This window comes from Cucurbita maxima, unplaced genomic scaffold (assembly GCF_002738345.1).
Source record: "Cucurbita maxima cultivar Rimu unplaced genomic scaffold, Cmax_1.0 Cma_Scf00001, whole genome shotgun sequence".
In the NCBI taxonomy this organism is placed as follows: Eukaryota; Viridiplantae; Streptophyta; class Magnoliopsida; order Cucurbitales; family Cucurbitaceae; genus Cucurbita; species Cucurbita maxima.
The window spans coordinates 1,900,683-1,918,295 of record NW_019272017.1 but is presented as its reverse complement, the minus strand read 5'-3'; the positions used below and the strand labels follow the sequence as shown (position 1 = coordinate 1,918,295).

At 36.9% G+C, this 17,613-nt stretch overlaps 4 protein-coding genes across 9 annotated transcripts; 1 reads left to right on the top strand and 3 right to left on the bottom strand.

The window, feature by feature from the left end:
* Positions 1 to 415: 415 nt before the first annotated feature.
* LOC111498416 (serine/threonine-protein phosphatase 4 regulatory subunit 2-A-like) lies at positions 416 to 4,279 on the bottom strand. 5 transcript variants are annotated; one of them, XM_023149778.1, is made up of 8 exons: positions 4,176 to 4,279; positions 3,549 to 3,673; positions 2,895 to 2,975; positions 2,027 to 2,075; positions 1,781 to 1,871; positions 1,342 to 1,394; positions 1,056 to 1,118; positions 416 to 924 (listed from the first exon to the last, which is right to left on the bottom strand). In XM_023149778.1, exons 2-8 carry the CDS (start codon positions 3,650 to 3,652, stop codon positions 640 to 642), a joined length of 726 nt encoding a protein of 241 aa, XP_023005546.1. In that variant the 5' UTR covers positions 3,653 to 3,673; positions 4,176 to 4,279; the 3' UTR covers positions 416 to 639. The 5 variants fall into 5 exon arrangements, with proteins under 5 accessions (XP_023005546.1, XP_023005618.1, XP_023005690.1 ...); XM_023149850.1 differs by having other exon boundaries at positions 3,549 to 3,676; positions 4,176 to 4,227; XM_023149922.1 differs by lacking the exon at positions 4,176 to 4,279 and adding an exon at positions 4,137 to 4,165 and having other exon boundaries at positions 3,549 to 3,676.
* A 712-nt stretch (positions 4,280 to 4,991) lies between these two features.
* Positions 4,992 to 7,463, top strand: LOC111498130 (uncharacterized protein At1g51745-like). Its single transcript, XM_023149282.1, has 3 exons — positions 4,992 to 5,577; positions 5,683 to 6,170; positions 6,252 to 7,463. Exons 1-3 carry the CDS (start codon positions 5,396 to 5,398, stop codon positions 7,379 to 7,381), a joined length of 1,800 nt encoding a protein of 599 aa, XP_023005050.1. The 5' UTR covers positions 4,992 to 5,395; the 3' UTR covers positions 7,382 to 7,463.
* Positions 7,464 to 7,495: 32 nt separating this feature from the next.
* On the bottom strand, positions 7,496 to 9,717 carry LOC111498213 (pentatricopeptide repeat-containing protein At1g02370, mitochondrial-like). 2 transcript variants are annotated; one of them, XM_023149362.1, is made up of 3 exons: positions 9,374 to 9,717; positions 7,850 to 9,043; positions 7,496 to 7,654 (listed from the first exon to the last, which is right to left on the bottom strand). In XM_023149362.1, the coding sequence occupies exons 1-3, from the start codon at positions 9,632 to 9,634 to the stop codon at positions 7,571 to 7,573; spliced, it is 1,539 nt and encodes a 512-aa protein (XP_023005130.1). In that variant the 5' UTR covers positions 9,635 to 9,717; the 3' UTR covers positions 7,496 to 7,570. The 2 variants fall into 2 exon arrangements, with proteins under 2 accessions (XP_023005130.1, XP_023005212.1); XM_023149444.1 differs by having other exon boundaries at positions 9,353 to 9,443.
* A 601-nt stretch (positions 9,718 to 10,318) lies between these two features.
* Positions 10,319 to 17,037, bottom strand: LOC111498343 (altered inheritance rate of mitochondria protein 25). Its single transcript, XM_023149575.1, has 11 exons — positions 16,437 to 17,037; positions 15,229 to 15,315; positions 14,544 to 14,585; positions 14,403 to 14,447; positions 14,118 to 14,183; positions 13,961 to 14,017; positions 13,800 to 13,861; positions 12,461 to 12,581; positions 11,234 to 11,311; positions 11,042 to 11,148; positions 10,319 to 10,652 (listed from the first exon to the last, which is right to left on the bottom strand). The coding sequence occupies exons 1-11, from the start codon at positions 16,845 to 16,847 to the stop codon at positions 10,622 to 10,624; spliced, it is 1,107 nt and encodes a 368-aa protein (XP_023005343.1). The 5' UTR covers positions 16,848 to 17,037; the 3' UTR covers positions 10,319 to 10,621.
* Between the last annotated feature and the right edge of the window lie 576 nt (positions 17,038 to 17,613).

Here is a 17,613-nt window from a genome sequence, read left to right as displayed (position 1 = left end):
AGAGATAGCTCAAGTTTAGATTCATGGCTGCCTAATCTTTGTTGTGCTAAATTCTGCCCTTTTTTTTCTTAAATACACATTGCTGCCTAATCTTGTTTGTAACATGTTATTTTACTACTTCATAATATGATTAGCTGCGGCCTAGCCTTCTCATGCACCAACATCAATCTGGTCGGCTACTTCCAACCTTCATTCAGGTCATTCATGTTACAGAGCAGGAAGAATCTGAATATTGGACCATAATGTCTACCATTTCTGAGGGGAAAGAAAGATTTGATGATACACTCCGAACACGAGCCCGGGAAAGAAAGGTCAGCCACCTCTCTCTCTCTCTCTCTCGGTCGAGTTGTGCTTCGCTCCTTCCCCTCGTCAACTCTTACCATATCTACATGAAGGATTAGAAGAAATCAACAGTTGCAAAGGGAACAAACCATTTTCAATGGCCGATGGAATATGCTATATCAAAAGTTAAGAAGACATGAACATAATGATCACTCAAATATCCAATCAAGAAAACATCCAAGTAACATACAAGCCGAATTATATTGGATTGAACAAATTGACATGTCAAAGAACTATGGATTATCGGCCGTGTCGCTCCCTCGACGTAGAAGAAGAGATTAGCAGAACTGGGGAAGGCTAAGATTTACTGTTTGCAGCCGAATTTGTTGTCTCAGATGGTCCAACTATTTCTTCAAGGGCTATGTCTATTGTCATATCATCATTCATGTCGGCCTCTTCAACCTCCGTCATTACCTCATCCCTGTCTCCACCTACACCTTCAACCCCATTTTCTACTACATCTGCTGAATGCTTCTGTTCTTCCACACCTTTCTCTGCCTCCTCCAACTCATTTGGCTTTGCGTCCGATGACGGTAGACACGGGGCAGGACTGATGGCAAGTGTGGATGTCACCAAAAGATTCTATAAATGTAAACTTCAAATAATTAGACATGATATCGAGTATAACCTCATCAAGATTCGATAATAATAATGCAATATCAGAAAACCAAACAAAAAAACAAACCGAAGATCGACACCAGAAAACTCCATACCTTTTCCAGAGCTAGCACAAGCTTTGAGAGTTTGGGATAGACGCCCTGTGCATCCAATAGGATCTGTTTCGACATCAATTTTAGAGAAAATATTTAGTTATTTCGATATTTGATAAAAAGTTATCTAATTTTTGGACAACTGCTAACTAATAAGGTTTGACAAGAGTTCGAGGTTGGTAACGAGCGCGTTCTTTATCCATCTCACTAATAATTAATGAACGAACAAAAAAATTAAATATGAAAATGTAAAGAAAGAAATAGCATTGTAGTGAACATGGAGAATCACCTCACAAATCCTTTGAAGGGTAAATGGAGGACCTTCAATGAAGCTAAGAAGTGCTGCAATCCAAAAAAACATATTGAATTAAGTAAAATGCTCTCTCCCTCTTCCTTGAATTTGAATGAAATCTACTTCTTATACGGATAGAAACACGAAAAAGGAAAAATTAGAACGAGCCCGTCTCATTCTAATGCTTCAACTCAAGTACACTACCAGTTCTAAATCTCGCCCACGTCCCAAGTAGATTAATAACTAATCGATTAAGGCTTCAAAATAACGAACGTTGATCAGGAATTTACATGACCGACATGACATCAAAGTTACACAGTAATGAGACCTTCTCCGGTGATCATAAGTTTTATAAAACAAAAATACCAAAAGGAAGTGAAAAACAGTTTACAAATAAATCAACGGTAAACAATAGGAAGCGGAGAAGCTCATAAACCTTCATCGAGCCGCTTTACCAGCTCCGGGAAGGGTTCCCCTAAAGTACTTTGTTCACCGGACGCTTTCGCTTCAGGATACTCGGACAGCACCTTCAAAGGCAGGAGAGAAAGGAAAATAAGAAGGTTTCAAAATTTTCATTAAAGAACTGGATATAACAAATATGATGCATGCCCGCTGTGCAATAACCATAAAGCATTCACTGGAAAATAACAAACGAAATGCATTCATGCGTACCTCCCCATACCTGCTTCAGCTGAAAGGATAGCATGCTCTTCAATTTCTCCCAATCATGCCTGAGAACATAACATACATATAGACACATATATACTGTAAGTTCAAAACAATAAGAAAATGTTAAACTGATTAATTCTTCCAATTTGTGGAGGTTTTTTCAAGAACAATAATTCTCCGCTTTCAACATATCAAAGCACTTTAGATTTTGAGGTCTAAATCCGTACACTTCTATAACAACCTAAGGTCACTGTTAGCAGATATTGTCATTCTTGGCTTTCCCATTCGAGCTTCCCCTCAAGACTTTAAAACGCGTCTGTTAGGGAGAGGTTTCCACACCCTTAAGAAAGTTTCGTTCCCTTCTCCAACCGATGTGGGATCTCACAATCCACCCCCTTGGGGTCCTCACTGACACACCCACCGCCCGGTGTCTGGCTCACCGCTAGTAGATATTGTCCTCTTTGGGCTTTCCCTTTCGGGCTTCTTCTCAAGGTTTAAAACACGTTTGTTAGGGAGAGGTTTCCACATCCTAATAGTGAACGTTTCATTCCCCTTTCCAACCGATGTGGGATCTCACAATCCACCCCCCTTAGGGTTCCAGCGTCCTCGATAGCACACCACTCAGTGTCTGGCCTCTGATACCATTTGTAACACCTCAAGCCCACAGCTAGCAAATACTGTCCTATTTGGGCTTTCGTTTTCGGGCTTCCCCTCAAGGTTTTAAAACGCCTCTATTAGAGAGATATTTCAACACGTTTATAAGGAATGCTTCGTTCTGGTCTCCAACCGATGTGGGATCTCACAACTTCTAACCAAATGTTTGATGTAGCATCTTTATACTCATACTAAGTCAATGGAAATTAGATGGAGAAGAAAAATACCAGAATTTCCCCGTGGATGCAATTGCTTCGATTGTACCTCTTATTTCTTCCTCATTGATAATCTGCTTCTGCTCCATGACTCTGAAAATTACAAGTTCAAAAAATCTCATTCAAACAGATAAAACATAACTGACGGTAGAAACAAATAAAATGCTCTCTATAAACCTAGGGATCATCCCGAAACCATACTCTACTATAATCTCTACAAAAAGGCAATGAAAGAACAAAAACTCAAAGGAAGAAAAAAAAATCACTTTTAACTAGTTGCTAAAGGTGCCCTCAGAAACTGAAATTCGAGTCATTTGAAGGAAACCCAAACTTGCTCCCATTACAACCAAAATACAAACATCAGTGAAGTAAAAGCAAGCAATTTGAAACTCTATTCGGTTGGAGAGAGGAATGAAGCATTCTTTATAAGGGTGTGGAAACCTCTCCCGTGAGGCTGACAACAATACGGGCCAAAGCAGGCAATATCTGTTAGCGGTGGGCTTGGGCTATTACAATATAAGTTGTATTTTGACTAACAGTGAAACAATGATTCTAAACAATGTGGGAGAAGCTACAACCAATATTAAGATAACAAGATCGCAACCGACCATCACGACCCCCAAAATAAACATTACAGAAAATATGAGAAGCGATGTTCTTATATACCCGTCATTTACAGTATCAGTGAGCACATTATCCTGTTGTGGATGAACGGTATCAATGGAAGAATTTACTGGGTGCTCTGAATCTTCATTTGGTGGCACCTCCATCAAGAGATCTCTACTTTCCACCTGCTTAAGATGTTAACAAAGATTTAACCATTGGACTTCCATTATGAAATAATCATAACTATACTAACAAAACTTCCATTTAGAAACAGGGAAAATAACACTGCAAAGCGGGGATCCCAACGAAACCGAAGAAAACAAGCCACAAACTAATTTTATAGGAGTTGAGACCTCCAAAGTTCCATTAATTTCATCACCTAACTACAAATAAGCCCACAGCGGATACTCACAGATTCGCAGCAAGAAACAGAATATACAGAGAGAAATGACCCCAAAAGAAATTGTCTCATCGATGACTGATTAAAGTACTGTAACCTTTACATAGGCATAACGTGAATACAATTGACAAACAATATTAAAACTGAAATGAAATGGAACAATAAAACTAATTAATAACGAACAATGAGAAATAAGATTGAAAATCCGCGAAAATAATCAGTTCCGTTGGTTCTTTAAAATAATTTACACAGTGAGCAGGCAGAATCGAGCAAGCGATGGAGCTTACCTCGTGAGGTTGAAGACGATCTCAACTGAAGCGAGCTACAGGCGAGACCTTTGGACCGAGTGGGGAAGAAAATGATAGCAAAAGGTCTTGTGGGGAAATTGAAGGCCCAGTTCTGCCGAACATTGGGCCACAATTTTCTCTCGACTTTTTTTATTTCTTTTAAATGGTTTTTTCCAAAAAAAAAATTAATATTATTTATATTAAAAAAAATTGAACAAAATTTTGATATAAAGTTCACACAAAAAATATATATATAATATAATGAATTAATTACCTAATTTCTAAAAAATAAAAATTTAATATTATAGCTAGTATTTCACACCAAAAAATCAAGGTGGGTGAGACGGAGAATAAACTTATGACTATTATTTATTTTATATATAAAAAATTGGAGAAGAGGTCGGGTGAGACGGGAAATTGGGTAAGGACGGAGATGAAAATCCTATCTCCGGGCTCGTTTGTCTAATGGGTAGAAATATCTCTCCTCACCCCTTTTTATTCTTCGTTCAAAATTCCTACCCAGTTAGGGCGAGCTTCTCATTTCTCTGCATCATGTCAAGTAAATTGAATGTCGTGAGAATGCCAACATTTAAGTCTTCACATATAACTACATTAGAGCTTCAACTAATCCAATTAAAAAAAATTATATGATAATTATGGCTGATATTTATTTTAATAGATTTAATCAAATTTAATTAAAAATTTTAAAATTATAGGAACTAAATTAGATATTTATTTTAAGAGATTTAATCTAATTTAATTAAAAAATTTAAAATTACACGCATATCCAAATCCGGTAATCGTTATTCCATAATTTTCATCAAACTCACGTGCACGACAAGTTGCCCGACTACGACAACGCTCTACGACCCGACCCGACCCGACCCGACCCGAGTCGTCGGTTTCTGAGAGTTTTGAATCTAAGCAGAAGAGAAATTACGGACGACAAGGTCTGCAAGCAAAACCAGTTCTAGATTGAGAGATCAGAATCTTCAAGGATCCGAAGCTTCGGATTGAATCAGTGGGAAGAGATATTAATCGGGAGGGGGAATTTCGATTCAGGAGCGCTAGAAATGAAAAATCCCCAAATTTGAATGGAAACCCTAATCATAACCCGCATCGATCTTTGCGCCATCTCCGCGCACTGTCGGATCATTCTCCACACTTCACTCTTCTTCGCCGGAGGCTGACCTGAAATTGTTTTCACTGAAACAGAGAGAATGGGGAGTCCGGGATGTGGTGCGGTCGATTATGGTGTGGGTTCGATCGTGTGGGTTCGAAGGAGGAATGGCTCATGGTGGCCTGGTAAAATTGTGGGTTCCGATGAGCTTTCATGCTCGCACCTTGGCTCACCTCGATCTGGAACTCCAGTAAAGCTCCTTGGAAGAGAAGACGCCAGTGTGTAAGTTAGGATCCTTCTTCTTTACTTTACTTTGAATTCTCTACTCATTGGATAAAGTAAAAACTATAGAGTTTTTGATATCTTCGTTCATATGCTTCTCCTCAGGGATTGGTACAATTTAGAGAAGTCCAAGCGTGTTAAGCCATTCCGATGTGGTGAGTTTGATGATTGTATTGAGAGGGCAGAGTTCTCGCAAGGCATGCCAATGAAGAAGAGGGAGAAATATGCACGTAAGGAGGATGCTGTTCTTCATGCTCTTGAACTTGAGCAGGAGCTACTAAAGGATCGAGGAAAACTCGATCAAATGACGATTGAATCTCCGGTAAAGAAGGGAATACTTTCTTTGGAACATACCGCAATCGATGATATAAACGATGGGCATTTTGAATCGCATCTGTTTTCTAAGATCATAGATGTAAATTATGACAATGACGTTACAGATCCAAGTGAAGGAGCTCAACTGAGTGGTGAGAATGCTCATCTGGAAGCAAAACCAAGGACGAGAGACTTGTCGGAAACGCTTGTACGTGATACCGATGCTTTGGCTCCTCTCGATGGTGTTTGTAGCATTGGAAATGACAGCTATGCAAACGGTAAGCACTTTTCGATTTTAGTATATTGATGCATTCTCGACCCCAAAGGATGCCAACATAGACTGCAATTTTCGACTTCAGGGATGAAACAAATTGATGGTGCAAAGAGGAGCAAGTGTATGCGTCTTCCAACTGATTCAGTGGAGAGCAAAGAATCTTCTCATAGCCAAGTTGAGATGTCAACGAACTGTTTAGAACTTGGCATTCTGCCTTCTCAGCTCGATTCCCTGGTTGAAGATGATGTTTCTAGTTCATCTGAAAACGACTCTTCTGATTTAGAGACTGATTCTAATTCTTCCATGTCAGATCAGGAAGTAGATAATTACATGGCTTATCATCACGACCTAATGTCTAAGTGGCAATTGAAGGGGAAAAGGAACGTTCGAAATCTTTCGAAAAAGTCTGTTAGACTTAAAAATGAGTATTTTGATGACACGACAGAGCAAGCTCAAGCTGAGGCAATGGAAGAGGAGTATTACATAACGTCAAAAAGGGTATCAAAGGATCAAAATCTTGTAGGAAATTACATGTCGGACTGGGAGGATCAGCAACCTGATTTGAAAGGATATCGGGATGTGAAACATCGCTTATACGGTACACGTCATCATTTTGGTGGGAGGTTAAGAACTATATTAACAGAGGTTGATCTGAAAGTCCAAGCAAATTACCAGAAAGAGCCTGTTCCTATTGTATCACTTGTGAGCAAGTTAAATGGGCAAGCTATAATTGGGCATCCTATTCAAATTGAAGCTCTACAAGACGGGTTTTCTGAAGCTCTTCTTTCAGATTGTCTAGGCAATCAACCAGCTTGGAGGACTGCAAGGACAGCAAATGTTCGCATCCCTCGCACTCGTTTACCGACAACAGTACTGGGCGGTGAAGAGGCAAGCGGCCCTCACAGTCGCCGACCTTCTCGTGATAGAAGACTGCCAAAAAAGATGTCAAAGAAAGTAAGCTTATCAACTAACCAGAAGACTAGAGCTTTGTCTTCGATCGCTGTCGAGCCGAATTATAGTAACGTGCCAATGCATGACAGTGTAACTTGTCGAATGAATGGATTGATCAAACTCGAATCATGTAGGCCCCCAACTGTAGCATACATACCAGTAAAGTTAGTATTCAGTAGATTATTAGAGAAGATCAATAGGCCTCCCTCAAAAGCTACTAACAATGTGGTATTGTTAAAGAACAATTCTCCTAGAAATTCTTGACGTGTTACGTGCATGCTTTTGAATGCTCGAAATAAATGTATATCCCAAGTGTAAATAAATTGATATATCCATATGAACTGACGAAATGACTCGATTCTCCCAGAAGGCTAGCTAAGCTAATAAGTAGTAATTTTTCCTTCAATCAAATAAAAAAGCTTATCAATTGGTTTAGGGCATGGCCACGTGAACTTATCTTGCCAGCCCGGGCTTCTTCGATGCAGATAACGTGGTGACAAAAACCCGGTCCAAGTCTACCACAAACCAAGGGAACTTCTACAAGTTGTGCACCATCAGCTTATCAAGAAAATGAAAATAGACCAATGCTCGAAAATACAAATTTCGTTTAGGAGAAAGGGAATGAAGTGGATCAGCTTATAAAGATCAGATTAAAAAAAAAACATCCCATGGATTTTCCTCCTACTTGTCTCAATGTTGTCTACTTAACAACTCCTCAAGCTCACTACTTACCTCAATGTTGTCTTCTTTCAATCTTTGTCGCATGTCGGGGGCTCGTTTTCCTGCAGCTGCATAGGTCTTGAGCAATAGATGGTATGCACTAGCGTCAAGACACTTAAATCTCTTCAAAATCCTGGCAAAATCTTCGGCGCCTTCAACGTCTTTCTCTTCTTCAAAGTACATCAGAAAAGCATTTGCCATCGCCGGTGATGGATGCCATTCATCGTCCATGCTTTCAGATATAGCTGATTCCAAATGACTGAGTGCCAAATCGACTTGCTTGAACTTCAAGAAGTAAATCATGAACATTTCTCGAGCCCTAAAGAAAGGTCCTTTACTTCTCTTATTGGCATCCTCGAAGACCAACACAGCATCTTTGTACATGTCCTGTCGTAGGTAAGCCCCGATGGTAACATCCGCTAACCGCAAATCAAAGCTCGAGCAACTAGATTCCCATTCCTTATAAGTTCTTTTAAGACCCTCGAAATCCTTTAGTTTGCTTAGAGCCTGAAGCATGACGAGATAACTCATGTTATTTGTCATTGGATAAACTGATTTCAGTGCATTCCATATCCTATACACCTCACTCCGATTCGACGTCGATGCATAAAGGCTTATCAAGAAATGGTACGCTAGACGATCCTGCTGCCTACTCGATTTGATCTCGTTCTCTACCTTTTTAAGAGCTAATTCAGCTTTCTCGAGCTGTCCTACCTTAACATAGATAGCAGCCAAGTTCGAAAACGTCGTCCAATCAAATTTGTTTCTGTCTTCGTCTTTCATCTCCTCGAGAATTTCTTCCACTTTTCCAACACCATTCAGTGAAGCACAACTGTTCATCCACACGTTGTATGTGTACGTGCTAAGAAAAATCCCTCTCCGCTTCATTTCATCTATAAGAGGAGGTACTTTCTCGGGTTGATCCATTCTCATATACATGGTCATAAGATTGTTAAAGGATAAATTCGAAGCAAACTTCAACTCATCTATCTTCTTAGAAAGAGCCAAAGCCTTTTCCTCCATCAATTCCTTGCAATAGCAATTCAAAAGAGCTCCATAAGTAAATCGATTCTTCGCAGATGACGACAGATCACAGAAATAATTCTCCGCAGCAGCAATTCCTTTAACTTTCGATATAAGATCTAAACGCAGCGCGTAGTCAGTGAATGAGTAGTTGATTTTCCTCATCTCCATCCATTCCATTATCTGCAACAACCGAAGCAAATGCAATGGATGAGCTAAGATCTTATGGCCTCCTGCAATTACAGCAACTTTTTGGCTGGTTCTCCCTCCAGACTGTTTTTTTATAGCTTCCAAATCCAATGATTTTTGGTGGTAAATTCTTCATAAGGTTTTTGTCATTCCCTTTATATTTCATGAATGTTTCGTTTACAAAAAATTTATGATCTAGCAGCGAAAGGAAGAATACAATCAACAATTGGCAATAGAATTTGAAAAACCAATGAAAAGCAGCAATAATTTTGTGCATTTATATTTCTCCTACGGTGAACGAACCTATGTGTTTAAAGAAAAAACCTGAAGGGCGTGGTGGTATCTACGGTACTTCCGGAGCTCCTTTATGCATCTCTCGAGCTCATATTTTTTGACGATCTTTCCCTCCATAATGTACTGGTTCAATGTCTGCGCCACGCTACCGCCGGTGGCACCCAACTTCGACAGCCTCGGGTAGAGCCGCTGCTGCTGATCATTCACAGGACCGCGCGTCAACTCGGCGGCTGAAGTACAGAGATGCCGCAAACCTGCCGACGCCCTCGAGAGTAAACTCCGACGATTCATTTCTCTCGAGAATCACTTGTCCCGAGTGCGTGATACGTCGGAGGTTTTGTTAGGGTTTAGTCACAATCCTGCCCGAACACATCGTGGGTTATTTTTCTTTTCTTTTTTTATTAAATACAAATAATAATATTGTTACTTGTGACTTTTGAATGAAAATAGTTCAAAATTGCAATATTTACTCAAGTTTAAAATTAAAATTGCAACAAAGTTTAAATTATAGTTTAATGAAATTTAGATTTATGATTATAAAGGATAGATTTGCAGTTTATCTTGAATTTTTCTATTTTTTCTCATCAAAAATACAATATTTATAAACTGAATTCACATTAACTATTTTTATATTCTCACGCAACAATTATCTACTGGATATAAAAAAAAAATAAAAAAAAAATCACATGATATTAAATACTAAGTGATCAATAAGTAAGATTGTTAATATAAATAGCAGTCACACTTGCAAGCAAAGTGAGAACTATATGATTAAAAGTTTAATTTTGTAAAGGATAGAAGTAAATACACAATTGTATTTAATTAATATCTAAACAATAAAATTTGATTGGAAAATTGAAATATTAATTAGACTAAAAAAAGCTAGAAACACAAAATTCATAAATAAAATATCAATTAAGATGTCAACAAGATTAAATTCCCATAAAAAAAGAAATCTCATCCAAGAAATCAAAATGAGGCGAAAGAAAATCCAAAACCTCAATTTTCAAGTATAAACATCACTTGAGTCGTGAAATCAGCAATAAGATGAAGAACATGGAGCCTAAAATTTATTCTGTTCCATTAGTTTTCTAATTTTTCTTTTGTGATATGTTTTTTTTTTTTTTTTTTCTTTTCCCAAAGCTTATTACACTTGGGATTTCACCAAAAATCGAAAGAACTTTATCAATATGAAAAATACAACATATGGTATCAAAAACTCATTGAATTAAAATGACGAAACCTCAGAGATCTAGAAGCCTGTCGAGCAATCCAATTCTACTCTCCAACAGCAATGAAAGGAAGTCCCCTGATAAATGATAAGCAACTCAATAATCAGTGCTTGATTCAATAATATAGATTCAAAATTTGTAAGTCCTCTCATGATCGGTAATTGCTAGATACAAATTTGAAATGCGTTCCATCAGTTTTTTTTTACTCGTACATCTAACAGTAGAAAACTACCAATCACATTGCAACGGCCTCCTTCTCTAGAGATCGTTAGCAAATAAACTAATCATCACTGTCAATCTCAGTTCCAGAGAATTTGATCTCAAATGGGGTTCTCTTAAGTGTCACAATGGATTCGGGTTATATATGTATTTAAAGAAACGAACTGTCACAGAGGAAAATGAAAGAACACAGAGTATAGTTATTATCCTTTAGTGCAAGTTTTATGAAGAAGTGTTTGCCACTTACCAGCCCCCATGTCTTGAGAAATAGTCATTATCAAGTGAAATAGCAAGAGCAACGGCTACAGCTCTCTCTGAAAGAGTAAGGTGTCGGGCGACTTCCAGCTCTTGAACCTGTCAACATCAACAGCACTCAATATTGAAAAAGTACATTGTATGAAAACTAAAATCAAGTTAAACATCAATCTAATAATTTTACTCCTTTAGCGGGGCCAGTCCTTGAGGCTGAATCCGAAGCACCAAAACGAATAACATACTGACCAGCATCGGTAAACATCTGCAAAATAGTTTCAGAGAACAGCAATTGATAAAGATATTCCCCGTGGAATTTGTTTCATCGACTATAAATAGATATCTCAGGAAGAAGTTTAATCCCTTATGGAAGAAGGAAATGGGTTGTATAACCAGATTCCACAAAAGATCAATATCCCGGCAAGTTAAACTATTAAATAGACAAGCAATCTGGCAGATCCGCAAGTATTTGATTATATCTAAAAAAACTTCATTATAATCCAGCGGCAATCAAAGGTCAAATATTTGATTATATCGAGGGCAAAAAATTCCTGATTTTGGAGATCCATACAAGTCTTGATTCATATTCTTGAGCATTTTAATTCCTAATGGATCGACTTCTGAGTTTTATTATTGTGCTAGGCTGTAGTGGTGCATCTTTTGTAGGGGAGTGGCGGAGAACTTGGATCCATTCTTTGTAGCTGTCTTTTTGTTAATTTGATTTGGGCATTTTTTTCCTTTTTCGAGAGCTTCGGTGAGAGGTGGGTTCAAAGCTGAGACTTGTCCTCCGATGATGGAGGAGATGCCCTTTCACACCCTTTTCGTGATAATGTCCTTTGGCGCTGTACTTTCTCGTGTGTGGGATCTGAATAAAGAGAAATTGGAGAATCTTTTGGGTTTAAGAGGTCGTGTGAAGAGGCATGAACCCTTCCTAAGTCAATGTGTCTCTTTGATCATCCTTTACTATGGGGGTTTTTGTTGTAATTTTCTTAGGCCTTATCCTTTTGGATTGGAGCCTGTTTTTTGTATGTCTTGTCTAGCTGCTGGAGGTTCCTTTTGTTTAGCTGTTTTTTCTATTTTCCATTTTTGTTTTTCATTGATTCTTTCAATTTGTCTCAATGAAAAGCTGGTTTCTGATATAAAAATATGTTTTCTTTATCAAAAAATTCTCTATAATTTTTTTTCCTTTCTTTTTTAATAAGCACATACAATTTAAGCTTATTCTATTACAATAAAAAAGGCAAGAGGCTTAGGCTCGTGGCAGATTTGGAAGCACTGCTACAGGGATGCTGAGAGCAGGAAGAATATTGGATCTCTTTATTTCCACAATTCACATTTCTTTAAACGGAAAGTTGCTAAAAGGTATCAAATATAGGTTTCTTATAAAGCTATTGCAGGAGAGAAAAGAAAAAACCTCGAAGCCGAAACCTCTCCAGTCACGATCCACCTCAGCAAGCACATTACCATCAATATCCTTTAATGTGAAGGTCCAATTCCAAAAGCCAGGATTTTCAACAACTGCGAACTGCTTGTTCCTAATAGTTACAATTTAAATTGTCAAGTCATAATTAAAATTGTTTGAACAAAACTGGCTGTTAATTCCACCACAACTTTGTGTACCTAAATGCAAATGTGATAATCACAAACATGATAGACAAAAGGAATTAATACATACAAGGATGACACAATGATGTTGTCATGGATATATTATTTCAATAATAAGATCTTAAGGAAACATACTCAAAGTAATAATCCTTGTGTTATGTCAAATTTACTATTAGTTACTTTTAAGGATAATTTGATTAAACGTGTTGTATTGTAAATAACCATAGGGAAGAAATAATGAGAGGAAATAACAAAATCATACACAAAAACATAAATGATATGACTGCCAAATTGTGATGGCTCCCTTCTAACCTTTGGATGCACAGTAAAATCTTAATTTCTAGTTTCTCTCTTCTATACCCACAATATAAAATCTCCAATCAGTCAACCTGATATGAACCAAGGGACATCAATTATACAATATGCTTCAATGAAGATGTGAAGAAAATAGTGTTGAAATTATCAAAAGATATTTCCATTCATGCCACATTGAAGAAGAATGAAGTTTCATGTGATAAATTTTAGGTGGATTACAGTTTAGAGTTATTGTATTTCATTAATGTATTTTAAAAGTTTTTATTTACTTTAGGTTACAATTACATAATGGTTAATTATGGTCATTAAGTATGAATGTAACAACTCTTGGAATGCCTTTAGTAGTTTCATTTTGAAGCTATATAAAGTCATGTATATTGTATTTGTAAGCAGACTTAATATAGTAAAAGAAGTATTTGTGCTCTTTTTTAGCCAATGACTAAGTTTCTTTGCAATTCTATGTAGTTTAGGTTGCATGTAGAATCATTCAAGCTCGACATGATCAATCTTGCTTATGGAGTGATTCGAATCTCAAGCGAGTGTTCTTGCCTTGAGATATTTGATCAACAAGAATCACTCAAGCTAGACATGATCGATCTTGCTTGTGGAGTGATTTGAATCTCAAACAATGTTCTTGCCTTGAGATATTCGATCAACAAGGTAATCCGAATCTTACTCCCATTGTAGTGGTTCCTTATCTTATCACAACTACATTATACCAACCTCCTTGAATAATTGCTGAACAAACGCATGCATACCCAAACAGGGTTTCAATCAGCATCAGTTTGATGGAATATTATGAATGGATGATAGATAGTTAGTGCTAAACTTACCCAAGGTACAGATCATACACCCTCCTCCAGAGATGCCATCGCCTATGAACCACACCAATTTCCTAGAGTTGTTTTTCTAATGAGAAAACATGTCCAGAGTGCCACAAGCTAAAAGAATTTCTGACTGTATGCACTTAAAAAAAACAACTGAATTACCATACCTTACCATCAATTTCAGCATATATAGAACTGGTTAGCCACCAAAAGGGACGTCGAACCTAAAAGAACACAGTAATATTTCATTTTTTTAACAAAATTATCTAAAAGTTATATTTCGTTGATTCTTGAAATGGAGAAGAAAAACATTAAGATGCTTACCCTGAAAAGTTCATTACCCATTGCATCAGTAATATATGCCACAAAAGGGCGCCTTAGACGAAGCAACTGTAACAAAATGTATCAAGCATTAGCATTTGAAGTTTTAATAAGATGAATTGTTCATTTTTCTTACGAGGGGAAGAAAAAGAGAAATTATAAGCCAGCATGGAACCAGGGAAGTTACCCGAGCACTATATGCTCAGTTTCATATTTACAGATCAGAATAGTCACGGTTATTATAGTTTTACAGTAGACCAATGTAACGTAAAAGGTTCTAAATTATACCTGTCTAGCAACGATGTTACTTTGCTCCCGAATAAACCCAACTGGCTGTTCAACAACATTGCAGTATATAAGGTTAGAGAAGAATATGATGAGCATAAAAACTGGAAAAAAGAAAACTAAAAGATGAAAATGGATGCTTACTGACTGGGGATAGCACACGTCTACTATAGCATAACGATTTTCCTGCATTTCTCAAATTAAAGTGGTGATATAGCATAACCACAACCCAAAGTATCTATATGTAAAGAAACAGGAATGCAAGCAAGAATTTGATGATAGACGAACATAGTAACTGTAAAGCTATTCAAGTGAAGATGACTGCTTATTAAAGGTAACTTTCTACAAACATCACAAGGAGCAGTCAAGGACGACACATAATATTGGTCCAGGAGTTTTCAAAACATGTAGATAGAATGTATAAATAAATATAAATTATAATCATCTGGAGTCCATATATAGATGCTTTGAAGAGGGGGCCAATAAATACAGATAAAATCACGAGAAAGAAATATTACTAAGACAACAGTAAATGAGAGAAGTGGTAAAATCGCCAACTTCATAAAATCATCAACATGATTCTTGCTAAAGAAAAAGGAAAGTTAATGCGGGAAGAGCAATTCAATAAAAAGCATCTATCAAATAACACATGATTTCTTTGCACTCTTAAGATGATGCTAGGATTTGATCGATAAGGACCTTAACTTCATCATTCTAATCCTCCAAAATTTCCGAAGTTATGTTAAATAAGTGGACAATATAAAAAGTGTGACAGAAATCTTCACATGAATAACTAACCAAGAGAAAACAAGTGATGGAAAAGAGTTACCTGCTCAAATCCAAGAACCAGATTTGCCCACTCTATATCCCTGGTAATGAGCAAATTAGATCTAGCAAGAAGAGGTGCAACTTGGACCTAATTAATGGAGAGGAGAAGGAAATTATCATGTTATAGTGATGCTAGAGGATAGAGGAAAAAAATTATAAATGCAATAAATTTGAAATAAAAATTTAGTGAGAAGAAGCAAGCATCCTACTACGAAATGCACAAAAAGATAAAGAACATATTCCCAAATTAGTAATCACACTCACCTAAGAGGTAAGCATAAGCGATTGTCGTGCTCGAATACTCAAGACTAACCATGTAATAGCCCAAGCCCACTGCTAGTAGATATTATTCTATTTGCACTTTCTCTTCCATGCTTTCCCTCAAAGTTATAAAACGCATCTACTAGGGAGAGGTTTCTACACCCTTATAAGAAATGTTTTATTCCCCTCTCCAACCAATGTGGGATCTCATAATCCACCCCCTTGGGAGCCCAACGTCCTTGCTGGCACACCATTCAGTGTCTGGCTCTGATATCATTTGTAACAACCCAAGCCCACCGCTAGCAGATATTGTCCTCTTTGGGCTTTCCCTTCTGAGCTTCCCTTCAAGGTTCTAAAACGCGTCTACTAGGGAGAGGTTTCCACACCCTTGTAAGAAATGTTTCATTCCCCTCTTCAACCCATGTGGGATCTCACAAATTATATTCTGCTCATTAAGATTTGACATGAACTAAACTCGAGTTATAATGCTGTCTTAGTGGGGAAAACATACATGGTGGACAAAATTTCTTACACTTTGACGATAAATCTGAACTAATCCACTCCCATAAGTGGAACCTCAATACCCAGAACTATTTAGCATGACAACTAAACGTAAACTAATAACAGTACAGCACATCAGCAACGACAATGAACAAACTATATCATCCGTATGATGAATTAATTAACAGTTCGTGATCGTGATGAAACAATTATGAATTCTCAACAAATGAAATCCTTCGGAAGGATAAAAAGCATAGTTAATTCTGGTAATCAAGACTATTCAGGGAAACTGCAACTGGAAATGACAAGGAAGGGAGGAAATGATATTTCTGTTGAATATAATTTTATTTTTCATTATTATGATCGGAAAATAGCAGATGTCCTTGCAGATACCAGGCCACTTCATAGAATCAAAGCGCAAGCATATAACTTAAAATCTAAGCTTACCTCCTCGGGAGTATGCGGCGCTAGAAAACCAGATACAGATTGACTTGGAGGCGGTTGCTTCCACTGTTTCCCTTCTACAAAAGTCGCATCCTTAGTCGATAACCTAAACGGACGTTCATATACCAGATTCCTGTGATTATAGGGAGCTATTCGATTTTGATTTCCATTTCGAGTCAATAACCGTTTCCGCTTCTCTCTACTGCTTCCCAAATTCCTATCTACATCCCACAGCTGCGCCAGGAAGCTCCTATCTAAAAGTGGATAGTCAACATTCACAATCCTCCCTCCGAAATGACGATAGCTAGGCGCAATTCTCTGCACTGCCCAAAGCGAACTCCTACCGCACCGATCTTCTCCGATGCATTTGCGAGCAGTATTGGACCAAAAACGCAAACTCCTAGTCCAGTTCATCTACGATATCATCCACAGAATCCTCCGGCAATATCAAACTTGAACAATATTGCAAAAGGAGAGATCAAAATTTGCTCAATGCATAAGAATACTTTAGAGGTTCTAGAATCGGCAGGCGATGAACGGAATCGTGCTTGATTTGGACAGGAAACTATAGAGAGGGAAAGCTTGCTAGTCACGAGATTGGGAAAAATAAAATAAATAAATCATAAAAATTAATACCCTCTGAGGTTAGAATTAAAATTGATTTATTTCCCATAAAAAAAAAATATTTATGTTGCCCCTTAATTGCCATTTTCCAAAAACAATTATAAATATTTTCTTTTGTACAAAAAAGATAAATTACAAAACTAATCTAACAACTTCAATAATTGCTGATAAAATTTGGAAAAAATATTGTAATTTTTATGTATGAAATTTTTATTAACTCTAAAAATTTATTTCCAAAAAATCAAAGATTAAAAGTGATATTTAACCAAAAATAAATAGATAATTAATCGTGTTTGTTTTTATATTATTTTTATTAAAATTATCATATTTTAAAACTATTATATTAAATATATTTTATAATAACTTAAGAATTATTTAATTAATTAAAATATACAGATATATAGTAATATTTACCATAAAAATAAAGAAATATCAATTAGAATAGAAGAACCAAACGTGCCAATTTTTAAACATTATAAATTAAATTTAAATATCAATTAGCAAAAATATTGATCTTCAAGATCCAAAATAAAAATTTAATTCAAAATTTAATTAC